The sequence below is a fragment of the Mesoplodon mirus genome (genome assembly GCF_964341445.2).
Source record: "Mesoplodon mirus genome assembly, chromosome: 6".
NCBI lineage: Eukaryota > Metazoa > Chordata > Mammalia > Artiodactyla > Ziphiidae > Mesoplodon > Mesoplodon mirus.
In genome coordinates this window covers 128,082,655-128,105,859 of record NC_138982.1, presented here as the reverse complement: position 1 = coordinate 128,105,859, position 23,205 = coordinate 128,082,655, and the positions used below count along the sequence as shown (strand labels likewise).

Below are 23,205 nucleotides of genomic sequence, written 5' to 3'. Positions count from 1 at the left end.
GACGTGGCCGGCCGGGCTGACCACGAAAGTAAGAGTAAACAGAAGTCATCTTTTCTCAGTTTTTCTCCCCAGAAACATACTTTGAGAGAAACAAGGGTTTCGCCCAGCAGGCGGGGATCGAACCTGCGGAGGGCGGAGGGTGACGACGCGTGTCGGGCTCTGCGGCTCCAAAGGAGACGCTTGTCCCCTGCAGAGGCCACCGGGTGGCCGACCGGCCGCCGTGGGTCCCAGGACCTCCGGGTCATCCTCCGCGCGCCAGCAACAAGCCGGGCTCTGGACTCCAGACCTCCAGCGACTGACTCTCAGCGAGGAGCGAGCGCGCCCCCTGGTGGCGGACGCAGCCCTTCAGCCCGGCCCGGAACAAAACTCTCCGACGGAACCTGGGGTGCGCGCTCGGAGTTTCCGGGGAAGAAGACGGAAAAGGACCTGCGCGCGGCGGTTCCTAGCGCCGCGGAAGAGGCAATGGCCGTGGGAACCTGGGGCTTGCGGCTCTGGCGGGCCGCCCCCGGCGGCGGGGCTGGCTGGAGTGAGTTTTAGCGGCCATAGGGTCAGGGAGGGAGGCTTAGAGGATGGTGTCTGCCCAGATTGGGCCCGAGGCGGGTCCTGGGGGGTCCCGCGGGGTTGGGGGCCGAGGAGGGTCTTTTGAGTCCCTGCTGTGTTGGTCGCCCCTTCCCGGCCTTGGGGTACATATCTCGGGACGCGAGAGGGACGGGGAGGGCAGGGGCGGGGCCGCGGGAGGAGCTTGGGGCGCCCCTGGGAGGGAGACCACGTCCCGGTGCAAACATGTCCTTATTTTTCCGCTGGACTCGTACATGCCTTGCCAAATCCTCTGATTTGGGGTTTGGAAAATAAGCTTAGCATTTCTCGCTCTACATATGGAGAGTTTTGGCGTGGGACCTGCAGTCTCGTGGAGCTTTCTTGTCCCCAAGACCTTTTCAAAGAGACAGTTTTGCTCACCTTTCCAATGACTGGTCTGGTTTTGACTCCACTTCCTGGTTACTTTTTGCCCTTTATTGTAAAGCACAGATTGGAATACGACCGAGGAAAGTGGTGGGAAGTGGCGATCTGATGGTGAAAGAGCAAAGTTGAAGTGAAGGCGCGGATCAGGGCAGGCTGCAGTTCTTTTCCGTGGGTGTTTTAATTATCAATATTAGAAAGGGGTTTAAGTTTACTTCTGAACTCATTTTGGTGAACAGCGTTTAAAATTCCCTTGCCTCCTATTCTTTCCTTGTTGGAGGATGGTGATACGGGAGGGGAACAGGGTGGGGCAATATATTATTTTTTTGGTCAGTATTCACATTTATTGTAACTTCTGCACAGGATTTATAGCAACATCACCTGCTTCTCAGCTGTCACCGACCGAACGGACAGACATGCAGAATGATCTCTTTAACAAAGAGAAAAACAGGCAGCTATCATTAACTCCCCGAACTGAGAAGATTGAAGTGAAGCACGTTGGGAAAGCTGACCCTGGCACTGTCTTCGTCATGAATAAAAACATTTCAACTCCTTATAGCTGTGCCATGCGTAAGTAACGAATCAGGGTACCATTTTGAAGATTTTGCATAAATCAGGAGAAGAACCGGTGCAGAGGAGACAAGATGCTGTAATTGCTCCCTGAACTTCCCGGAAGTTCTCCTTTATCTAGCATCTTACTGTGTGTTCACTGCGGGCTTAGCAGTTGAGGGCACTGTGGGTCTTGAAAGGTTGGTGCTGTAACGCATAGGTTGTCCTGGGACTTGCTGGAATCTGGCTGCGTTTAGAGAGCTGTCATTGTTTCCTGCAGGAGGCAGACCTGAAAGCATTGCTACTAGTGTGCTTGCCCCTTTTAGACACACTGTGGTGTAATGGGAGCAGTCACCATGTGAGTCTCATTAAAGGATTTTGGGGTGGAGGGACTGCCCTGGCCTCAGATGATCAGCTGTTTTTGGCCTTCTTTTCCTTTCCTGCTCTTTATAGCCTAACTTAAGTCTTTTATCTGCTCACCACTTGCCTCTCTGTGTGTTGTGTCTTTGTTTACATTTACTGTACATGTAGTAAATGTGTGAGTGCATGGGGTGAATGTGATTGGGGTAAAAATATTTGTTGTGTTCATATCTTAAGGGAGAAAACAAGGCCCTGTGTGTGATTTGGTGTGGAAATGAAGGGAACAAGGCCTCTATGTTATTTTCGATCAAAATGCTTTTGTAGTAGCTTTGATAGAACTGGTAACGTTTAAATTCCGAAAGAACGAAACGTAGATATGTACACCTACATACTCGCTCATATATGACTGGCTGCATCGTTCAGATGTTTGGAAAACTCAGTAATGATTCCATTTAAGGAGTTAACTTTAGTTAAAAGCTTAAGCTGACCTGCCGAGTGTGTACTCTCAATCTTCCTTTACTTTGGCACTTGAATTAGTACTTACAATTGCTTACTTGTTTGGCAAGCATTTATTGAACCTCTGCTGTAGGATAGACATTAGGAATGCAGAGGAGGCTAAGACAAAGCTCAGGCCCTTAAGGAGTTTTACACACATCACACGTAGAGATGAAGCCTCTGAACCACTCTTAGCGTAACCGCTGACCTCAGACTTGCTTGTCACTCATACCGTCAGTCATTCAATAAATTTTATTGAGTACCTAGTGTATTTCAGGCCTGATGCTAGTCTCTAGCTATACTGGCGAGTGAGCAAAAATAGGCATGATCCCCGCCTTATGGAACTTATTTAGACCTGTGGTTTGACCACTTCTGTGAATAGCTCGGTACTCAAAAAACATCTAATCAGAGTTGGAGTTGCATTCTGGAGTCATATAACAGACCAGAGCTGATTGGTTTATGTGTGAATTCATACTGATAATTGTTGAATAAAAACTGGTAACTGTGGTATTTAACTTGAAGAGTCCATGTTAGGGAAGTAAAGATGGTTTGGGAGCAAGACCCCAAACCATGTAGAACAGACTTGCTGGGATGTATATTTATATATTCTCCCTTCTAAGTCGTGTGTGCATATAGCCAAATATATCCACGATGCTGCTCTCTGAATATTTAAGGGTAGCTCTTGGAAAACTATTTTATTACTTAACAATTGACAGATTAATTTCAAGTTAGACTTAGCCTTAATGATTTTTGTTTGGGTAATTTCATTAATAATTAGCAATACATTGGATGTGTTGGGAATTATGTTTTTATTGGCTACAAATCATTTTTTTCTCCCCAAAAAAGACAGCTTGCAGAATCTTGCCTTTCTATTGTTTTATTTCTTAACGTAGCACTTAATCATGTAATTTTTCACTTGGGTTTTGTTAGAGTTAGATCTTCAATCTGTTTTAAATTCCTAGATTTAAGTGAGTGGTACTGCAGGAAGTCCATTCTGGCTCTTGTGGACGGACAGCCTTGGGACATGTATAAGCCTTTGACCAAGTCATGTGAAATTAAATTTCTTACTTTCAAAGATGATGATCCAGGAGAAGTCAATAAGGTATTTCTGCCTCTATGTTCTTTTGTACCCCTCCCCCCAGTTTTTTTTCTAGTCTTTTTTTTAAATTAAAATCTGTTTCCTATGGAGTTTGAAATGTACAAATCTGGCCAAGGTCAAATGTTGTACTGTACTAGATAATCAGGGTTTTACTTGGTAGATTAGGCATGTTCATAGTTCAGAAATCCTCAGTGGCATTAATGGCTCTGTATTTTGGTTTGAGAAAACTAAAAGACATTCATATCTTTGTTCAGCTTACTTTTATTAATCACCCTGTATATTGCAGTAGTTTCATTCTTGTCTTTCACCATCTTTTCTGGATTATTTCAATAACTTTTTAACTCCCCCACCCCCCCACCCCCCACCCCCTTTTTTTTTTTTTTTTTTTGCGGTACGCGGGCCTCTCACTGTTGTGGCCTCTCCCGTTGCGGAGCACAGGCTCCGGACGTGCAGTGGCCATGGCTCACGGGCCCAGCCGCTCTGCGGCATGTGGGATCTTCCCAGACCGGGGCACGAACCCGTGTCCCCTGCATCAGCAGGTGGACTCTCAAACCACTGCGCCACCAGGGAAGCCCTCGCCTGCCTTTTGAGCTTCACCTTCCATGGCATCTTTCCACTTCCTCTTTGCTCCAGCCACGCTGGAGGACTTGGTCACTAATGGTTTCTGTTGTTATCCTCCTTGCTTTTGTTGATGCTCTTCGAGTATTTTCTTTCCTCCCTATTAAAATCCTGTTTATCTGTTATAGTTCAATTAAAATGCCATATGCTCTGTGGAACCTTCTCAGTTTCTTCTTGTCAGAATGAATCGCTCTTTTCTTCTGGGTCTCAGAACACGTGGCTAGTGTCTAGATACAGTAGTTTGATTTTCCCTTGTAATACGAACTGTTGAATGTCCTGGATTCCTGGCTCTGTGAAGACAGGGATCATGTTCCTTATTAGATCTTGTCCTTGACTTACACAGTAGGTATTTAATAAATATTTGTTGAAATGAAATACTTAAAGAAGGAAATGGTAGACATGATAACAGTAGTAGCTAACATTGAACATTTATTGTATATCAGGCACTGTTTTAGTGATTCACAAGTATTTACTCATTTAATCCTCATTAAAAAAATTCCATAAAAGGTGCTATTATCTCCTTTTTACAGATAAATAAACTGAGGCAAAGAGAGGTGTCTTACCCTGACCAAGGTTACCAGATTGCTAAGTGGCTGAGCCTGGATTTGAACCTAGGCATTGACTCTGGAGTTCATCAGACATTAAAAACAATCAAGTCAGATAGGTGAAGAAGTGCATTTTGCTACCAGCCTTCAAGGCCTGGGTTTGCATTTATTTTTAGTGTATTTGTGTGGTTGTGTAGAACACATTCTGGAGCAGTCTCTGCCATGTGCAACCACATGAACCCACTCTTGTCGTCCTCAGATATGGACAAGAGCTTAGGAAAGTTAAGTGCCTAGTTATAGTAGTGCCAGTACAGAGCTTAAGATGGTGTAGGACTTATGTTTCTCTTTATGACTCTGGGAAGGTCATTGCATGGATACCCATATTGGGCATGTCCATGGATCAAAATGCTAGTGAGGTGAAAGCCCAGTTAATAGTGAGATTGCTTTGTTATAAATATGAATAACCTAAGTGATATGTGATGTTAGGTATAGGATAGGAGTCATAAATAATTCTTTTAAAAAAATTTATTATTATTTTTATTTATTTATTTTTGGCTGCATTGGGTCTTTGTTGCCGTGTGTTGTGTGGGCTTTCTCTAGCTGCAGCAAGCGGGGGCTACTCTTTGTTGCGGTGCGTCGGCTTCTCATTGCGATGGCTTCTCTTGTTGCGGAGCACAGGCTCTAGGCGCATGGGCTTCAGTAGTTGTGGCACGTGGGCTCAGTAGTTGTGGCTCGTGGGCTCTAGAGCGCAGGCTCAGTAGTTGTGGCGCACAGGCTTAGTTGCTCTGTGGCATGTGGGATCTTTCTGGACCAGGGCTTGAACCCATGTCCCCTGCATTGGCAGAGGGATTCTTAACCACTGTGCCATCAGGGAAGCCCATAAATAATTCTTAAAAGTTGGCTTCCATTGTAAAGCAATTATACTCCAATAAAGATGTTAAAAAAAAAAAAGTTGGGTTATCCCTCCATATTTATGTATGTTATAAACAGGTACATTTTAATATATTTGTTTTACTTCAGCACAAGTTTGTTAACAAGTTAACTTTATCCTGGGTTAAAAATAAAATTACTACCGATGGTAAAACTATTTATTGGTTGATAAACATTATAGTGTCTGATATCTTATACAAACATTGCCAACCACATGAAGTTGGTGCTTCATTCTTTTGTGGGTTTTGCTTGGTGGTGGTCATGTCATGGTCTGATGGTAACCATTGCTAATTGCGGAGGATGGACAGATAATTGAGAAATGGTTCCTAAGTCAAAAGTCAACCTAAATTTTAATATTAAAGAAATGTTAGTAAATCTTGTGTTTATTATGTTTGTGTGTATTTTATTTTTCTAGGCTTATTGGCGTTCTTGTGCCATGATGATGGGCTGTGTGATAGAGAGGGCATTCAAAGATGAATATGTGGTCAGTTTGGTCAGAGCTCCAGAAGTTCCAGGTGATGTACACATATAAAGAAATAAATAAACATATATATATATGTGTGTGTGTGTGTTTATATATATATATATATATATATGTATATAGACACACACACACTTTCTGTAATCTTTGAATATTTTGGTACCTATTTTTGTTGTTGTATAGAGTTCACTTCTAATTTAGTCTAATATAAATTACCATCCTACATACGTTCCATTTATTATGGGTAACAAAATCCATCCTATTACTGTCATATATACCTTCTATTTATAATGGTAAAAGAATCCATTTTATTTAATTATTGGCGGTCAATTTTTATTAACATAATAAAATTAGAGGAGAATGTTTCTTTTGAATGTGAATTTCATGTAATTATATTGTATCAGTATTTATTTCTTACCATTTTAAGTACTTATTTCCAAACAGACTGTGAGGACAAGGAGATATGAGTATAAATAGACTTCTGTAGAAAACTGTGTTTAGGTGGTACCATTTCACCAGAAATGACCCTGACACTGGAGAGGAATACCATTTTGGGGAGGTGGAAGAGTTCACATTTTTTGTAATTTTCCTAAAACTAGGATTTTGCAACTGTATGTGTAGTAGGATCACAATGGTATTTTTTTAAAAAAGGTGGAAGTTTATATACCAAAAAATATTTGATTTGGCAATAAATGATTCTAAGCAAAACAAAACAACAAAAAATGAAGAAATTTAGAAGATATTAAAAAAGAAATTAAACATTTCATGTCCATTTAGTTACTCATCTACTTATTAAATATCTTACTCTTTAGGAATTTTTATATCTAGTAACTAATATTTGAGATCTCTGTGGTGGTAATATTCCTGAAGAAAAAGTGAATGGTTAAAAAATACTGGTGATGTTGGGTTAACAAAAAGTGAGTTAGTTTTATGATGGGGGGAAAGTTGGTACAGCTCTGACAAGCAGCTGGAATACTGGTGACAATTTTATAATTTGTAGTGTTGGGAGAGATTGTTGACCCTTCATTTTATGGTCTAAATATTCATTTGTTGCAAATTAGTAACTTTCTACCCTAACAGATTTGACTTTGCTTTTTATTTTGGTTGGATTTACAGTAATCACTGGAGCCTTCTGCTATGATGTAGTTTTGGATAAGAGACTTGATGAGTGGATGCCATCAAAAGTAAGTCTACTCTTTGGAGTATTAATTTTACAGTCTCTGCCTTTCTTTGTTAGAACGAGTCCTGTGTTAGTATTGTTGAATGGTACTGCATGTCGAGGATATTTAAAAGAATCAGTCAATCTTTATTGTTGCTTTTTAGTGTATTTAAGACAGATGTATATGATTGAGGATATTCACAACAGCGTGGTACCCAGAATAAAATATAGAAGCTTAACTATCTTGGTTGATGTGGGGGCGAGGGGCCTGGAGCCTTACCTCCTTGGATCTTCAGAGCACAATTTGAAAACCACTGCCCTAAGCCATTTTAAGCCTATTGCATCCTGAGATCTTCCTATCAACAAGGGTTACATTGAGAGTGGGGGAGGGGTGAATTAAAATATCAGGCTTTGACAAGGGTAACTGAAATAGCAGCAAACTAACCTCTTCTGGAATGGTCTGCCTTCATAAGGAGGGTGCTCCTTGTTGGTCTGGGACTGGGGTAGCAGCAGGAGCCTGGCTAACAGAGTGAATCTAGACCAGGTGCTGTGTAGGTAGAGGATGCTGATGGCTTGCAAAAGTCAAGCCTAGAGGCTTAGTTATGACTGGGGAGAACAGACAAATGCCTAATTCTTAATTAAGCAAAACTGTATGTCCTACAGATTGGAAGTCTGGAGATCAGAAGAGGGGAGGCAGTGTAGGATACCATTTTATCAATTCCACTATGTACATTTTTTTCACATTTTAATATCTCTGAAAACAAATGTGTCTTTTGTTTGTTTATATAACTTTTTAAAATTAAACTGTTTTTAGTTGAAGAAAATTATAGATACACATGGAGTTGTAAGGAATAATACATAGAGATTCCATGTTCCTTTTACTCCGTTTCCCCAATGGTATTATCTTGCAAAATCATAGTACCATATCACAACCAGGATATTGACACTGATACAGCCAAGAACATTTCTATCACTGCCAAAATTACCCACATTTCTCTTTAGTCTCCATCTGCCCCCCATCCTTAAACTGTGGCAACCACTAATCTGTTCTCTATTTGTATAGTTTTGTCATTTCAAGAATGTTATGTAAATGAAATCATTCAGTATGTAATCTTTTGGGATTGACTTTTTTCACTCAGTGCAATTCTCTGGAGCAAATGTGACTTACAGTAGATAGCATCTTATGATTATAACTGGTAATGTTTTTTCTTAGTGGTGCATCTTGGATTTAGTGAAATATTGTAGTTTCTAAAAGCAAAAATTTTGGAGTCAGCCAGCAAATGCATGGAAAGATGCTCAACATCACCAATCTTTAGAGAAATGCAAATCAAAACCACAATGAGGTATCACCTCACACCAGTCAGAATGGCCATCATCAAAAAATCTAGAAACAATAAATGCTGGAGAGGCTGCAGAGAAAAGGGAACCCTCCTGCACTGTTGGTGGAAATGTAAATTGATACAGCCCCTATGGAGAACAGTATGGAGGTTCCTTAAAAAACTAAAAATAGAATTACCATATGATCCAGCAATCCCACTACTGGTCATATACCCTGAGAAAACCATAATTTAAACAGGCACATGTACCACAATGTTCATTGCAGCACTATTTACAATAGCCAGGACATGGAAGCAACCTAACTGTCCATCATCAGATGAATGGATAAAGAAGATGTGGCACATATAGACAATGGAATATTACTCAGCCATAAAAAGGAATGAAATTGAGTTATTTGTAGTGAGGTGGATGGAACTGGAATCTGTCACACACAGTGAAGTAAGTCAGAAAGAAAAACAAATACTGTATGCTAATGCATATATATGGAATTTTAAAAAGCTGTACTGATGAACCTAGTGGCAGGGCAGGAATAAAGATGCAGATGTAGAGAACAGACTTGAGGGCATGGGGTGTTGGGAGCGGGGAGGGGAAGCTGGGATGAAGTGAGAGAGTGGCATGGACATATATACACTACCAAATGTAAAATAGCTAGCTAGTGGGAAGCAGCCACATAGCACAGGGAGATCAGCTCGGGGCTTTGTGACCACCTAGAGGGGTGGGATAGGGAGGGTGGCAGGGAGGCTCAAGAGGGAGGAGATATGGGGATATATGTATATGTATAGCTGATTCACTTTGTTATACAGCAGAAACTAACACACCATTGTAAAGCATTTATACTCCAATAAAGATGTGAGGAAAAAAAAAAAAAGGAAATCACAAATGACACCTGAAAAAAAAAATTTTGGAGTCAGGGAAGATCCAGGTTTAAATGCTGGCTTTGACAGTTATTTCTTATGTAATCCTGCCGTTACTGCTTAATATCAGAGAGAGGAGGGAAACAGGAAGGAAAAAAGAGAGAAAAAGGGAGAGAGGGAAGAGAGGTATTGGGAGAAATGGGGGGGTGAGGGGAGAGGTTGGAATGGTTTCTTCATGATCTGTGGACTTGTGGCAATATAATTTCTTTTTTTATTCAAGTCTGTCAAGATTCTTAATTCATTGGGGGAGTTAAGTAAAAACTAAGGAGATGAAAATTTAAGTCTCATTATGTATGCAACTTGCTGCCTCCTTTTCCTTTTTTTAAAGATAAAACTTTAAAAAAGAAATGTACTAGTTAATTGCAGGCACCATGGAGTTTAGAAAGTGGGGGAAAGTTACAGTCAAGTAACAGCTATATTAAACTATTAATGTGCATTGGTTATACAGAAAATTATCCATTTAAGAATGGAGAAGAGTCATTTCATTCAAAAGAGTCTATTAGGAAGTTTATGGAAATAATTTTCTTACAAAAATTATTTGTATAATAGTGCTTGATCTTTTCTATATTAGTTATGATTTATAGTGTGAAAACTCAACTATAGTTTTTATTAAACTCATAAACATTGTTAATGTGTATTATTAATCATTTTAATTGTGTGAAATTGACATTTTCATTAAACAGAAATTTCTAATATTGGATTTATGCTATATTTTGGACATGGCCAATGATGACATTACATTTCCTAGTGAAAGTTTCTGAATCACATAAATAATAATTTTTTCCTCATGCATTTATTTAAAAAGCTTAGTTTTACTCAGTGTAAACAAATTTTTGTATCTTACCATTTACTTATTAGTATTTCTACTTGTTGCACCATCATTGTAATAAACATTTACAGGGTTGTATAATTTGAATGAAATGTTTATTAAAATGTCTTTGTAGAATCATCCATAATAATTATTTCTAATACAGGAGGCTATTTAATTACAAGTTAATTACAAGTTTTATAGTTTGTAGAATTGGGAGAAATTGCTAATTGTACATTTTATGGTTCCAGTATTTAATTGTTGTAAATTAATGCTTTCTTTCCTAGAAAATTTGCTTTTTGCTTTTTGTTGTAGTTGGACTTACAATATTAAGCATACAGTTTTATCAGCCTTATAGGGAAATGTTTTTAAGTAAATTGTTACGAAAGGTTAATACTTTCATTTTTAAGGAGAACCTACGTTCCTTCACAAAAGATGCTCGTGCTTTAATTTATAAAGATCTTCCATTTGAAACTCTGGAAGTTGAAGCAAAAGTGGCGTTAGAAATATTTCAACACAATAAGTAAGTGTTGGCTTCCTTTTAAACAAAATTAAACCTCCCAAAGTTGTATGTAATGAAGAAAATTCAGCTCTTAATAACTTTCATACTTGATGTATTTATGTAGCACACTTTTTACTTTTTAGCTCTGGGATCTCTTTTCTGCACCAGCCTATTTGTTTTTGTTCATCTCATTATTTCACTGAGAAGAAGTGCCCCTGCCACACCTTTGATAATTTTCTTACTTTGTCTTACTTCTCTTTTTCTTTGGCTAGTCCTTTTCTTTATATCACCATAGCAATATGTTTCCCTTTTTTCCTTCCATTGTGAAGTGGTAGCCTACGTTAAGAAACTGCATTATTTTGAATTTAAACTTAAATTTATTTAAACTGTTGCATTTGGCAACCTTTCCTTCCCATCTTTCCACTCTTCAGATGAAAAGGGTAAGACAGAAAATGAAGGCAGCTAACAGCTGAAGTAAAACGTTCACACAGATCTTAGTCTTCTGTATGGGAATTAACCATTTGATAGATTTTCTTTGCCAACATGTTAAATTCTGCCTGCCTTCTCAATTCCCTTTTTCACTCAGAAAACTTCCAGTTTATCTTCTACTAATTGTGAGAACATAAACTAAATTTTAATGTTAAACTAATTAAAATTAGAATTAATTAGAAAGGAATATCTGCATTGCAAAAAATCATATAGATACTAGAGTCTAAAGCCAAAATGTGCACCTACAAATTGTTAAAGGTAATGGATTGGAATTTCTTTAGCTATTTATAAAATGAGGCACAGATTCTCATGGGGCTAGTTTATAATATTTAGCATATTTTGGAACCAGTATACTTAGAAAGCAGTAGGAATATACTGAACTGGAGTACAAATAATTCTTTACAACTAAATTACCATTAATTCTATAAGAAAATTCCTTAAATTATCAGAATTTATCAAGTCACCACCCCTACCAAAATTCTAGGGCTGTGTTGTCTAATAGAAATATAATGTGAGTCATCTATATAACTAAATTTCCTAGTTAGCTACATTAAAAAAAATTCAAAATAAAGGTGAAGTTAATTTTAATAAAACAATTTTATTTAAACAATGTATCTGAAACATTTCAACATGTGATTGATATTAAAAACTTAATATTTTATAATTCTCTTTTTCATACTAAGTCTTCAGAATCTGGTGTGTATTTTACACTTAAGGCACATTTCAATTAGGACTAATTACATTTAAGTGCTTCATAGCTACCATATTGGGCAGCGGTACTCTAGACTTTCATTTCATGTTACACTGAGATTTCCCTTTCCTCTCACTCAACTGTCAAAGTCTAGGAGAGGCTTGTAGGACTTTGGTAACTTTAGGTGAAGGTGTAAAGGGAGGTGGGAGATCATTTAGGGGCAAGTTTGAGGAGACAGAGTTTTGGAGGTTGAAGGTGGATCAGTGATGGGGCCTTTCTCCTGTAGGGGGAACTTTCAGTGGCTTTGCCTCCCAGGGGACAGGAGTTTCTCTTAGAAGTGGGTCAAGAGGAACAAGTATTCAAGGGAGTTGGCTCCCTCAGTAATCATCAAGGCTCTGGAAGAAGGGGTGTGGCAGTAAGTGGATGTTTTTGCACAAACTGACGCTTCCCAACCTTGCCACACATGTGTAATGTTTATTTAGCATTCTGAGGTAAATAGGCAAGGCTCTTAATAGTAAGTGGTAAGGTCATGATTTGAACCTGGGCTGTGCAGTTCCATCTGTACTATTCATTATACTGACAGACCCTAGTGGATTTGGGAGACATTTAGGCTGTAGAATTGATGTGACTTGGTAATGAATTGGATGGAGGGAATGTGGTGGGAGAAACAGGAATCAGGGGTATCTGAAGTTTTTCACTTGGAGATGTGGGTAGTTGGTGGTGTCATTTACTAAACTAGGGAATTCAGGAATAAGAATAAGTTTGGTGAGAAAAGAGAGGGTAAGTTTTTGTTCAGTTTGAGAACTTGGGAGTGTAAGATGCTTGTAGACACCCTGGTGGATGTCTGGAGTGTTTTGGATATACAGTTTGGAGCTCAGAAGAGGTATGTGGATTAGAAGCAGAGGTGTAGAAGATATAAACACATAAGTGATAATTAAAACTGCAAATCAAGGAGCTAGCCCAGAGAGGATGCTTAGAGTGAAAAGAGTTTATGGACAGAATCCTTGAAGGGCAGGGAAAGAGCAGGGTGACCAGAGAGTTAAAATAACAAGCAGTAGGGAATGCCACAGAAGCTGGTGGAAAAGAACACTTTGAGAAGTGGAGGTGAGCAGTGGAAGTAAGGACTAAAGAGTGTCCATTAGGTTGGCACCAAGGAGAACACTTCGGTGGAGTTGTGAAGCTGTGGCCAGAGTGAAGGAGGTGAGGTGTGAATGGGAGGTGAGGAAGGGGAGGTTCCGAGTGTAAACCCCTCTTGCAAAAATTATGGCTGAAGAGGAAGAGAAAGGGAAGTGGCTTTAAACACCTTTTTGTACATTTAGAATTAAAACATTTGTTTCTTTGCTGCTTTTTAGGTACAAATTAGATTTCATAGAAGAGAAGGCATCTCAGAACCCTGAGAGAATAGTCAAGCTACACAGGTAAGTAAAAATATAAAAATTGGCTGCTATGCTAATTTATAGGAAGGTTTAGTTTTATTGTTACCTGACTGGTGTATGACTGGAAAAGATTTGTACCTTAATTTGTTGTTCTGACTACCTTACTTTTTACTGCTTTGTTCAACTTTTTGCTATGGTGGTAATTGGAAGCTTTAAGTCATCTTCAGGAACAGTTGTGGTTTCTATTCCTCATTTTACTGTTTGTTATTTTTATTTCTGAAAGAGTTGGAAACCATTGTAAGAAAATGTAATTTTTAGAGTTAATTTTGAAATTCGGCAAAATGCTCATTGTTATGAATTGAACGTGATTCATATGTATATAGAAACATGAATACTGACTAATTAGTTACTACTTATGTTACATATAAGGAAGTTATATCACATTGTGCTTTCTGATGCTGGGATGAGAGAGGTAAGAATGCATTATGCAAAAATGGCTTCACGGCCTGTATCAATTTTCTCAACTTCATGTTTTCTTGACTCAGATTTAAATTTTTTCCTCTAGGAAGCTGTCTTACATGCTAAATTCTAAACTCTGTTGCAGTTAGTTGTTATAAGGTGATAGGATATCAGTTTTAGACATTGGATCCACTTGATAGCATGATGTGTTCAGTGATCTTAAAAATCTTTAAGGGACTTCCCTGGTGGTGCAGTGGTTAAGAATCTGCCTGCCAATGCAGGGGACACAGGTTCCAGCCCTGGTCCGGGAAGGTCCCACATGCTGCGGAGCAACTAAGCCTGTGTGCCACAACTACTGAGCCTGTGCTCTAGAGCCCACAAGCCACAACTACTGAAGCCTGTGCGCCTAGAGCCCGTGCTCTGCAGCAAGAGAAGCCACGGCAGTGAGAAGACTGCTCACTGCAACGAAGAGTAGCCCTGCTCGCCGCAACTAGATAAAGCCCGCGCTCAGCAACAAAGACCCAAAGCAGCCAAATAATTAATTAATTAAAAAATTATTTTAAAAATCTTTAAATTTATATCAATGCTAAGTAAGAAAAAGATTCATTGATTTTAATGTCTAAAGTTTTAGTCTCATCACTTGAGATTGTTGTGTCAGGGGCTATTAGAGATGGAATTGATCCACATGGATTGTTCTTGATTAGGGATGTAGTGGCAAAAAGAATGAATAGATTTTTTTTAACTGTTGTAAGTGATTTGATTTTGAGGTTTTATTTGTTTATTTTTTAAATCAAATCAGATGTGGTGACTTCATTGATGTGAGTGAGGGCCCTCTTATTCCAAGAACAAGTATTTGTTTCCAGTACGAAGTGTCAGCGGTTCATAATCTTCAAGCCACCCAGTCAAGTCTTGTACGAAGATTCCAGGGTCTCTCTTTACCTGTGCACTTAAGAGTAAGTAAAGCTTAAAGTTTCAGGTCATTTAGTTTGGGTGTGGGTGTGATTCTGGTCTTGATTTTATACCAATTTGAAGGACATACATTTTAATTTTCATTAAGTTGTGTAACACTAATAGTTTGTCAACTTGGTTTTATGATTAAAAATAATTTTACCCAGGATGTAAACAGATAATTTACAAAAGAAGTATTAGTTGAAAAAATTAAATCAAATTGAGATAGTTTTTCTTCTTATAATTAATTAATTAATTAATTAATTCTTGGCTGCATTGGGTCTTTGTTGCTGCGTGTGGGCTTTCTCTAGTTGTGGCAAGCGGGGGCTACTCTTTGTTGCGGTGTGTGGGCTTCTCATTATGGTGGCCTCTCTTGCTGTGGAGCACGGGCTCTAGGTGCACAGACTTCAGTAGTTGTGGCACGCGGGCTCAGTAGTTGTGGCTCATGGGCTCTAGAGCACAGGCTCCGTAGCTGTAGTGCATGGGCTTAGTTGCTCCGCGACATGTGGGACCTTCCTGGACCAGGTCTCGAACCCGTGTCCCCTGCATTAGCAGGCAGATTCTTAACCATTGCGCCACCAGGGAAGTCCGAGATAGTATTTTTAATACTTCAAATTAGTATGGAGGAGGGTGCAGTGAGGAGTGATGGAGCACATATTGATAGGACCTTCAGGGGTGCCTTTTGGCCTTAACGTTTGGCACGTTCTTCTCCCTATTCTATTTTGAGGATCTACTCCATATCATTTTCCATATTACTCCCACCCCTTGCTAATCCTTTTATTTTTTTAATTAAAGTTCTGATTTTGAGATAACTGTAGATTTATTTGCAGTCCTAAGAAATAATACAGAGAGATCCCAAGTACCTCTACCCAGTTTTTCCAGTGGTAACATCTTGCAAAACTGTAGCACACTATCACACCCAGAGTATGGACGTTGATACAGTGAAGATACAGAACAGTTCCTTCACAAGGATCCCTCATGTTGGCCTTTGATAGCCACAGCCACTCACACCCACTCCCCTCTGCCCCGCCTCCACCTCCTTGCTTCTGGTAACTTCTCACTTGTTCTCCATTTCTATAATTTTTTCATTTCAAGAATGTCATATGAATGGGATCATTCACTATTGTGATCTTCTGGGATTGGGTTTTTTCACTCAGCATAATTCTCTGGAGATTCATCTAAATTGTTGCATGTATCAGTATATCAATAGTTTGTTCCTTTTGGGCTTCCCTGGTGGCGCAGTGGTTAAGAATCCGCCTGCCATGGGTTTCCCTGGTGGCGCAGTGGTTGAGAGTCTGCCTGCCAATGCAGGGGACACGGGTTTGTGCCCTGGTCCGGGAAGATCTCACATGCTGCAGAGTGGCTGGGCCCGTGAGCCATGGCCGCTGAGCCTGCGCGTCCGGAGCCTGTGCTCCGCAACGGGAGAGGCCACAGCAGTGAGAGGCCCGCATACCGCAAAAAAAAAAAAACAAAAAAAAACAAAACAGAATCCGCCTGCCAGTGCAAGGGACACGGGTTCAATCCCTGGTCCGGGAAGATCCCACATGCCGTGGAGCAACTAAGCCCGTGCGCCAACTACTGAGCCTGTGCTCTAGATCCTGCGAGCCACAACTACGGAGCACGAGTGCCACAGCTACTGAAGCCTGCGTACCTAGAGCCTGTGCTGTGCAACAGGAGAAGCCACCCAATGAGAAGCACGCGCACTGCAACAAAGAGTGGCCCCTGCTCACCACAACTAGAGAAAGCCCACGTGCAGCAACAAAGACCCAAGGCAGCCAAAAATAAAAATAAATTAATTAATTAAAAACAAAACAAAAAAACACAGAAAAAAAATTGTTTATTCCTTTTAATTGCTGAGTAGTATTCCTTGGTGTGGATATACCACAGTTTGTTTAGCTGTTCACTTGTTAAAGGATATTTGGGTTGCTTCTGGCTACTTTGGATAAAGCTATTATGAATAAAGCTGCAGTAAACATTGGTATATAGGTTTTTGTGAATAAATGTTTTCATTTCTTTGGGATAAATGCCCAGGAGTGCAATTGCTGGGTCATATGGCAGGGACATGTTTAGTTTTTTAAGAAACTACCAAGCTAAGTTCCAGTTTCTGTTCCCACCAGCAGTGTGTGAATAATCAGTTTTTCTAATCCTTGCCAGCACTTGATGTTGTCAGTAATTTTTATTTTAGCTATTCTGATGGGTTTGTAGTGGTTTCTTATTTAATTTTAATTTACATTTCCCTACTGGCCAGTTATGTTGAACATCTTTTCATGGGCTTACTTGTCATCTGTATATCTTTTTTTGATGAAATGTCTATTTTTCTCTTTTGCCCACATTCTAATTGGATTGTTTGCTTTTTTACTGTTGTTTTGAGAGTTGTTTGTTTTTTGATATTCTGGATACTAGTTCTTTGCTAGATATGTAGTTTGCAAATATTTTCTTTCTGTCTGTAGCTTGTCTTTTCATCCTCTTAACAGGTTTTTACAGATAGCAGTTTTTAATTTTGATGAAGTCCGGTTATCAGTTTTTCCCTTTATGGATCATGCTTTTGGTGTCAATTCTAAGAATTAAAGACCCAGCACTAGATCCCAAAGATTCTCCCCTATTCTTTTTCCTAAAAGTTTTAGAGTTTTATATTTAAGTTTGTAGTTTATTTTGAGTTAAATTTTGTATGAGGTGTGAGATTGAGGATGAGGTTCATTGTTTTCTTTTTCCCTATACTTGTCAAATTGCTCCAGTACCATTTGTTGAAAAGGCCATCCTTCCTCTGTTGAGTTGCTTTTGTACTGTTGTTAAAAATCAGTGGTCATATATGTGTGGGTCTATTTCTGGTTTCTCAATTGTGTTCCATTGATTTATGTGTCTCTCTTTCAGATATCACACAATCTTGATTAGTATAGCTTTAATAGGTCTTAAAATGAGGTAGAATAATTCCTCCCATGTTATTATTTGTTATAAAAATTGTTTTAGGGGCTTCCCTGGTGGCGCAGTGGTTGAGAGTCCGCCTGCCAATGCAGGGGACGCGGGTTCGTGCCCCAGTCTGGGAAGATCCCACATGCCGCGGAGCGACTGGGCCCATGAGCCATGGCTGCTGAGCCTGCACATCTGGAGCCTGTGCTCCGCAACGGGAGAGGCCACAGCAGTGGGAGGCCCACGTACCGCAAAAAAAAAAAAAAAAAAAAAAAAAAGAAAAAAAAATTTGTTTTAGCTATTCTAGATCCATTGCCTTTCCATTTAACTTTAGGGTAATCTTTTTTCTATCAATAAATCTTGCTGGGATTTTCATTTTTCTTTTGCCCTACCTAGGTACATGGGGAGTTTCTTGCCTTTTGGGAAGTCTGAGGTCTTCTGCCAGCATTCAGTAGGTGTTCTGTAGGAGTTGTTCCACATGTAGATGTATTTCTGATGTATTTGTGGGGAGGAGGGTGATCTCCACATCTTACTTTTCCGCCATCTTCAATGGTTCTCCCTTGCTGGGTTTTTGATAGGAATTTTATTAAACCTGTATATCAGTTTGGGGAGAATTGATGTCTTTACTGCATTGAGCCTTCCAATCTATGAACACAATATATCTTTTCATTTATTTAAATCTTCTTTCATCCCTTTCATCAGCATTTTTTAGTTTTTACCATACGTGTCCTTTACATGTTCTCTCCACACACTTTCCTTTCCTAGCTTTTTCCATTTCAGTAAATGATACTGTTGTCTAGCCGGCTGTTTGAGGTAATCCTTGATTCTCTGTTTTCCTCATAGCCATGCCCCATCCCATCCATCAGCAAGTTCTTTCAACTCTTAACCCTAAAACATATTCCGAATGCATCCACGGCATAGCATCTCATCTACTACTGCTTCCCTCATCCCTGTCGCTCTTTCTCTTCACTCCCCTTCTTTGCTTTCATTCTTGCCCCCTACAGCACATTCTCTGCTGAGTAGCCAAAATGAAGCTTTTAATATACAAATCAGATCATGCAGTTCCTCTGCCCCAGACGTTCCAGTGGCTTCTCATGAACAAATGCCAGCCCTTCACTCTGTCTCACAAAGCCCTACGTTGTGTGGCTCCTGCCTCTCTCTCTCTGACTTCATCTTATACCGCTTTCTCCGTTACCCATTATATTCCACTCACACCTTAAAGTCTCCCACCCGCTGCCCATTCCGCCTGAGCCAGGTATGGTTTTCCCTTTAACATACCATGCTGCTCTTCCTCCAGAAGGTTTGCATGTACGTATTTACTAATTTTACCTTTTATTACAGATTTTACCAGCTCATCCAGTTTGAAATAGTCCCTGACCCTCCCATATCCCTCAGTATCACCTTCAACTGAGTTAGTAACATTGATGTGGTCGTTTTGCACTTTGCAGTTTTCATTTATGCATTCTGATAATCCTCTGCTACATAAGATTGTTAAGAATTAAGGAAATTGGTTCTATAACTTTACTGTTGTCTTCATTAGTTTTTACTTGTTCTTTACGGTAATTTACTAAATCCTCTAGGTCTGCTCTTTCAGTGTGAGATGTCACAGTTGATTTTTTTTTTTAACATCTTTATTGGAGTATAATTGCTTTACGATGGTGTGTTAGTTTCTGCTTTATAACAGTGAATCAGCTATACGTATACATATATCCCCATACCCCCTCCCTCTTGCGTCACAGTTGGTTGTTAATGAACCTTTCCTTGTGATTGCTTGTGATTTGAAGAGTGACCACTAGCGTGTTGGAATTGGCTATTTAAGAAAAGAACAGGTGGAAAAGTGGGGCAGATTTTTGCTTCCCATTAGAAGGAACGTGTTCTCCGGTGGTAATGATTAAGAAGGACAGAGACGAAGAATGGCATATTCAGTCCTAAGTCTTTTTTTCTTAAATGCTAAACAAAGCAGCTGCTCTGTATAGTACGTACCCTTTTTCCCTACTTGAACTCACTTTTGGAACCACTTAGCCTCATTAGTACTGCCTAACTTTTTATGTATTTGTTTTAAAACCTATGTAAAGACTCAGCCTCTTCTATTGTAACTTTTGTGCTTTATATAATTCATAGTAAATCTTTTCTTCTCAAGGCACATTTTACGATATGGAATAAACTATTGGAAAGGTCTCGGAAAATGGTGTTTTTGACAACATGTGAGTACATTTCTATGAAGAAATTTTCCTTGAAATTAAGCAACCACTACTACCACAACAACAAGATAATATATTAAGAAAAAAGAAAAGAGAAAGAAAGAAAAAAGTAATTAGTTGTCTAAATAGCTAAAGCGGTATTGTGCTTGTTGACCCTGTTAGTATATTGGCAAGAGAAAAGTTGTTATTTGGCAATTCTTTTCATTTTTATTTGTTAGCATCATGGGAATGATATTGTAGAACTTGAAGAAAAATAAGAATATTACTGTTAGTAGTTGTAGTTCTTAATGGTTGTAATGATGTTAATTAGGTCTTGATAATTTTTTGGTAAACTTAATGAACATTTAAAGATTCGCCAGATATGAGTTAAAGCTGCCTTGACAGTTGACATATTAAATATGCAAATGTCCTGAAGAACCAAATTTGAATACTTATGTTACTGTCGTTTATTCTGTGTCACCAGCATCTAGATTTCACAAATAGGAATGATTATATTTCTTGACCACGATTATCCCTGTTCACTCTTTCAGAGACTAAGTGTTAACTTTTTACTTACATTATCTGATAGCTATCCTGTGTAATCTGGCCTCATGAACCCTTCCTAGTTTCCCTAAGTTTCCACTCTAGTCAAGCTTACAAGTACACATCAAACTTACTTTCTTGTTTCTTTGTTTTAGTTTACCTTCTTCTGTCACTTCATTTTTTTCCAGCTTTATTGAAATACAGTTGCCATACAACATTGTGTAACTTTAAGGTATACTGTGTAATGATTTTGTTATATCTGTATATTGCAAAATGATTAACACAATAAGGTTAGTTAACACATCCATTATCTCAGAGAGTTAGTTTTTTTTTATGGTGAGAAGGTTTAAAATCTCCTCTCTTAGCAACTTTCAAATACGTATTGCATATTGTTAACTCAAACTTATGCTCAAATTATGTTTCTTTATGACAGTTATGTATGGACTCTGTTTCCCATCCTCCTCCTGTCTATTTACATCCTACTCATTCTGCAAGACCTTGTCCAAGTCTTACCTTCTCCATGTACCATTCTCAGAGTAATCTCTGAACAAATATCCATCCCTGCAATTTCTGCTTGATTGTATACCTCCTCATATTGTTTTCTGATTATTTTTGCTAGTGCATTTACATTGTGTTAACCCATTCAGGGTTTGTTGTATACTATGTGTAATGCCAAAGTTTGAACACAGCACTTGGCATATGGGGGATTACCCAATAAATTTTTATTGATTATTTTGCATGATGATGTGTAAACCTAGTCTTTATTAATGACTTTACAGATAGAATTCACTATTTAGGCACTTAGCTATAATGTTTTTGTGTAAAGGTGATGTAAATTTTCTTTATCTCATGAGAAGAAAGTGTTTTTGAATAGGAAGAATAACTTTGTCTCTTTGGTTGGTCACAATGTCCATTTTAGATTAAGAAACTAGAGAAAAAAATGAGTCTATAAGAAATGTAGAAAAATAGTAGAGACAGTAACCTAGAGTAGTGTCTAGTAGAAATCAGTGAATAGCTGTTTTCGCAACATTTATTTTGGTTCAGTTTCCTTCTTCCACTGTTTGTTTGCTCATCTAAAGGGAGTAGGTTAAACATATGGTTCATTGATTTAACTACACAGACTTATTGAATGTTTGTTATGTGCCAGCAACAGTGGGTACAGTAATGAACAAAATCTTCTTGCTGTCCTCAAGCAAATTACTTGAACAAGATAACTAGACTTAGAAGCAGACAATTCAGGTGTACATGTGGGGCTCTGGCATAAAGAAGAGAAGGACCCAAACCAAGCTGGGAGGGGTTGGTTAAGGAAGCTTTCCAGGAATTGGTGTTTCTTAAGCTGGTTTTAATGGGTGAATAAAAGTGGGCCAGGCAGTTAATTTGCTTGAGGATGGGTTTATCTCAGAGGAAGCTACTTGCCTAAGAGGTGTGGAGGAACGGAGTGCGTGGTGAATGTAAGATGAATCTGGATGTACATGTAGGGTGGGTGATGAGTCCAGATTAGTTTGTTGGAAATAGAACATGAGGGGCTTGTCTTCCATGATGTGGAATTTGTATTCCCCTCCTGAAGGTGTTTGGAGGTAACTGGAGAATTTGAATAAGGGAGTGACAGGTAACTGGAGAATTTGAATAAGGAAGTGACCTATTGATAAACTATTCCTGTGTAAAAGCTCATTCTGGGGGCAGCATGGAAGATAACTGTGACTTAAGCCATAGTAGATGATGAGATCCTGAAGTTCTGGCAGGGCAGTAAAAATGGCTGTGAGAGTTACTTAGGTGGAATTAATAGGACTGTTGATTAAATATGCAGGTAAGAGAACTGTGGATTCTCTCATGCCAGGCTTGGGCACCTGGGTAGAGCCCTTCACTGAAATAGATAATGCACGAAGTAGGGCAGGTTTTGGGGGTGATGAGGGATACAGTTTAGCTCTGTTTGTTTGCTATATCTGAGTGACATATAATAGAAATATTAACATACAGATATCTATTTCTACTAAACCTGTATTATACTATATTCAAAGTAGAATTATTGATTTTTTTCAACAAAATAGATTGATTTAAAATACCTTGTTGCAGCACTGCTGATAGTTTTCTTATACGAATGATTTCATTTTATAGATGAAAAATAAAATGACCATCTTGAGAAGCCTAGATACATGCCTCAGGTTGTATTTTTAATGGAATTGTTGTACTTGGTAATTTATATTGGGAACTTGGTCATGTAAGTTTTCTTCTCTTTCTACTTAACTTTCTATAGTAATTACTATTGAAGGAGAAAGAAAAAGACAGGGTCATTGTAAGAGAAAGGCTGTGCAGTGATTTTAAATGGTGGGTGAAGGGTAAAACTAAAAGTGTTTATTAGAAAAGTAAAGCTATTTATGTTTTTACAGGTACCTGAAGATCAAACTCAGCCTACAGAGGAAAGTGTATCTGCCTAGTAACTTCCTCAAATTTAGATATGTATAGTAAATTAAAATAAAAGTTTTCTATGTAATGTTTGTGTGTGCTTTTTGTCTTTTTCTCCCTAAGATGTATACTGATGTTTACTTTTTCCTTTTTCTAAAGGATAACACAACTTATGTTCACAGTAAAAATTTTACACAGAAACACCCCTGTCTCCTCCTCTCCCCGAATGTAACACTTTGGCATGTTTTCTCCTTTCAGTGCCTTTTCGTACATGTATAAACATATATGCACAAATACCAATGCCATCTTTTACAAACATAAATAGGACCATCCTAATTCCCATTTTTCACTGTTGTAAACAGTGATGCATAAACATCATTGTGGCAAGTGGCAAGTGTTTGTGGATGGATTAACTATTTACTGAGTAACTGAGTATTTCCTATATACTATATAT

At 38.8% G+C, this 23,205-nt stretch overlaps 1 protein-coding gene across 2 annotated transcripts; it reads left to right on the top strand.

Annotated features, from left to right (window-relative positions):
- Nucleotides 1-414: 414 nt before the first annotated feature.
- MRPL39 (mitochondrial ribosomal protein L39) lies at nucleotides 415-22,839 on the top strand. Of its 2 annotated transcripts, XM_082625054.1 has the most exons (10): nucleotides 416-526; nucleotides 1,321-1,527; nucleotides 3,324-3,463; nucleotides 5,969-6,068; nucleotides 7,151-7,218; nucleotides 10,664-10,776; nucleotides 13,288-13,353; nucleotides 14,570-14,723; nucleotides 19,766-19,829; nucleotides 22,736-22,839. In XM_082625054.1, exons 1-10 carry the CDS (start codon nucleotides 463-465, stop codon nucleotides 22,741-22,743), a joined length of 984 nt encoding a protein of 327 aa, XP_082481180.1. In that variant the 5' UTR covers nucleotides 416-462; the 3' UTR covers nucleotides 22,744-22,839. The 2 variants fall into 2 exon arrangements, with proteins under 2 accessions (XP_082481179.1, XP_082481180.1); XM_082625053.1 differs by lacking the exon at nucleotides 22,736-22,839 and having other exon boundaries at nucleotides 415-526; nucleotides 19,766-22,717.
- The last annotated feature ends 366 nt before the right edge of the window (nucleotides 22,840-23,205 follow it).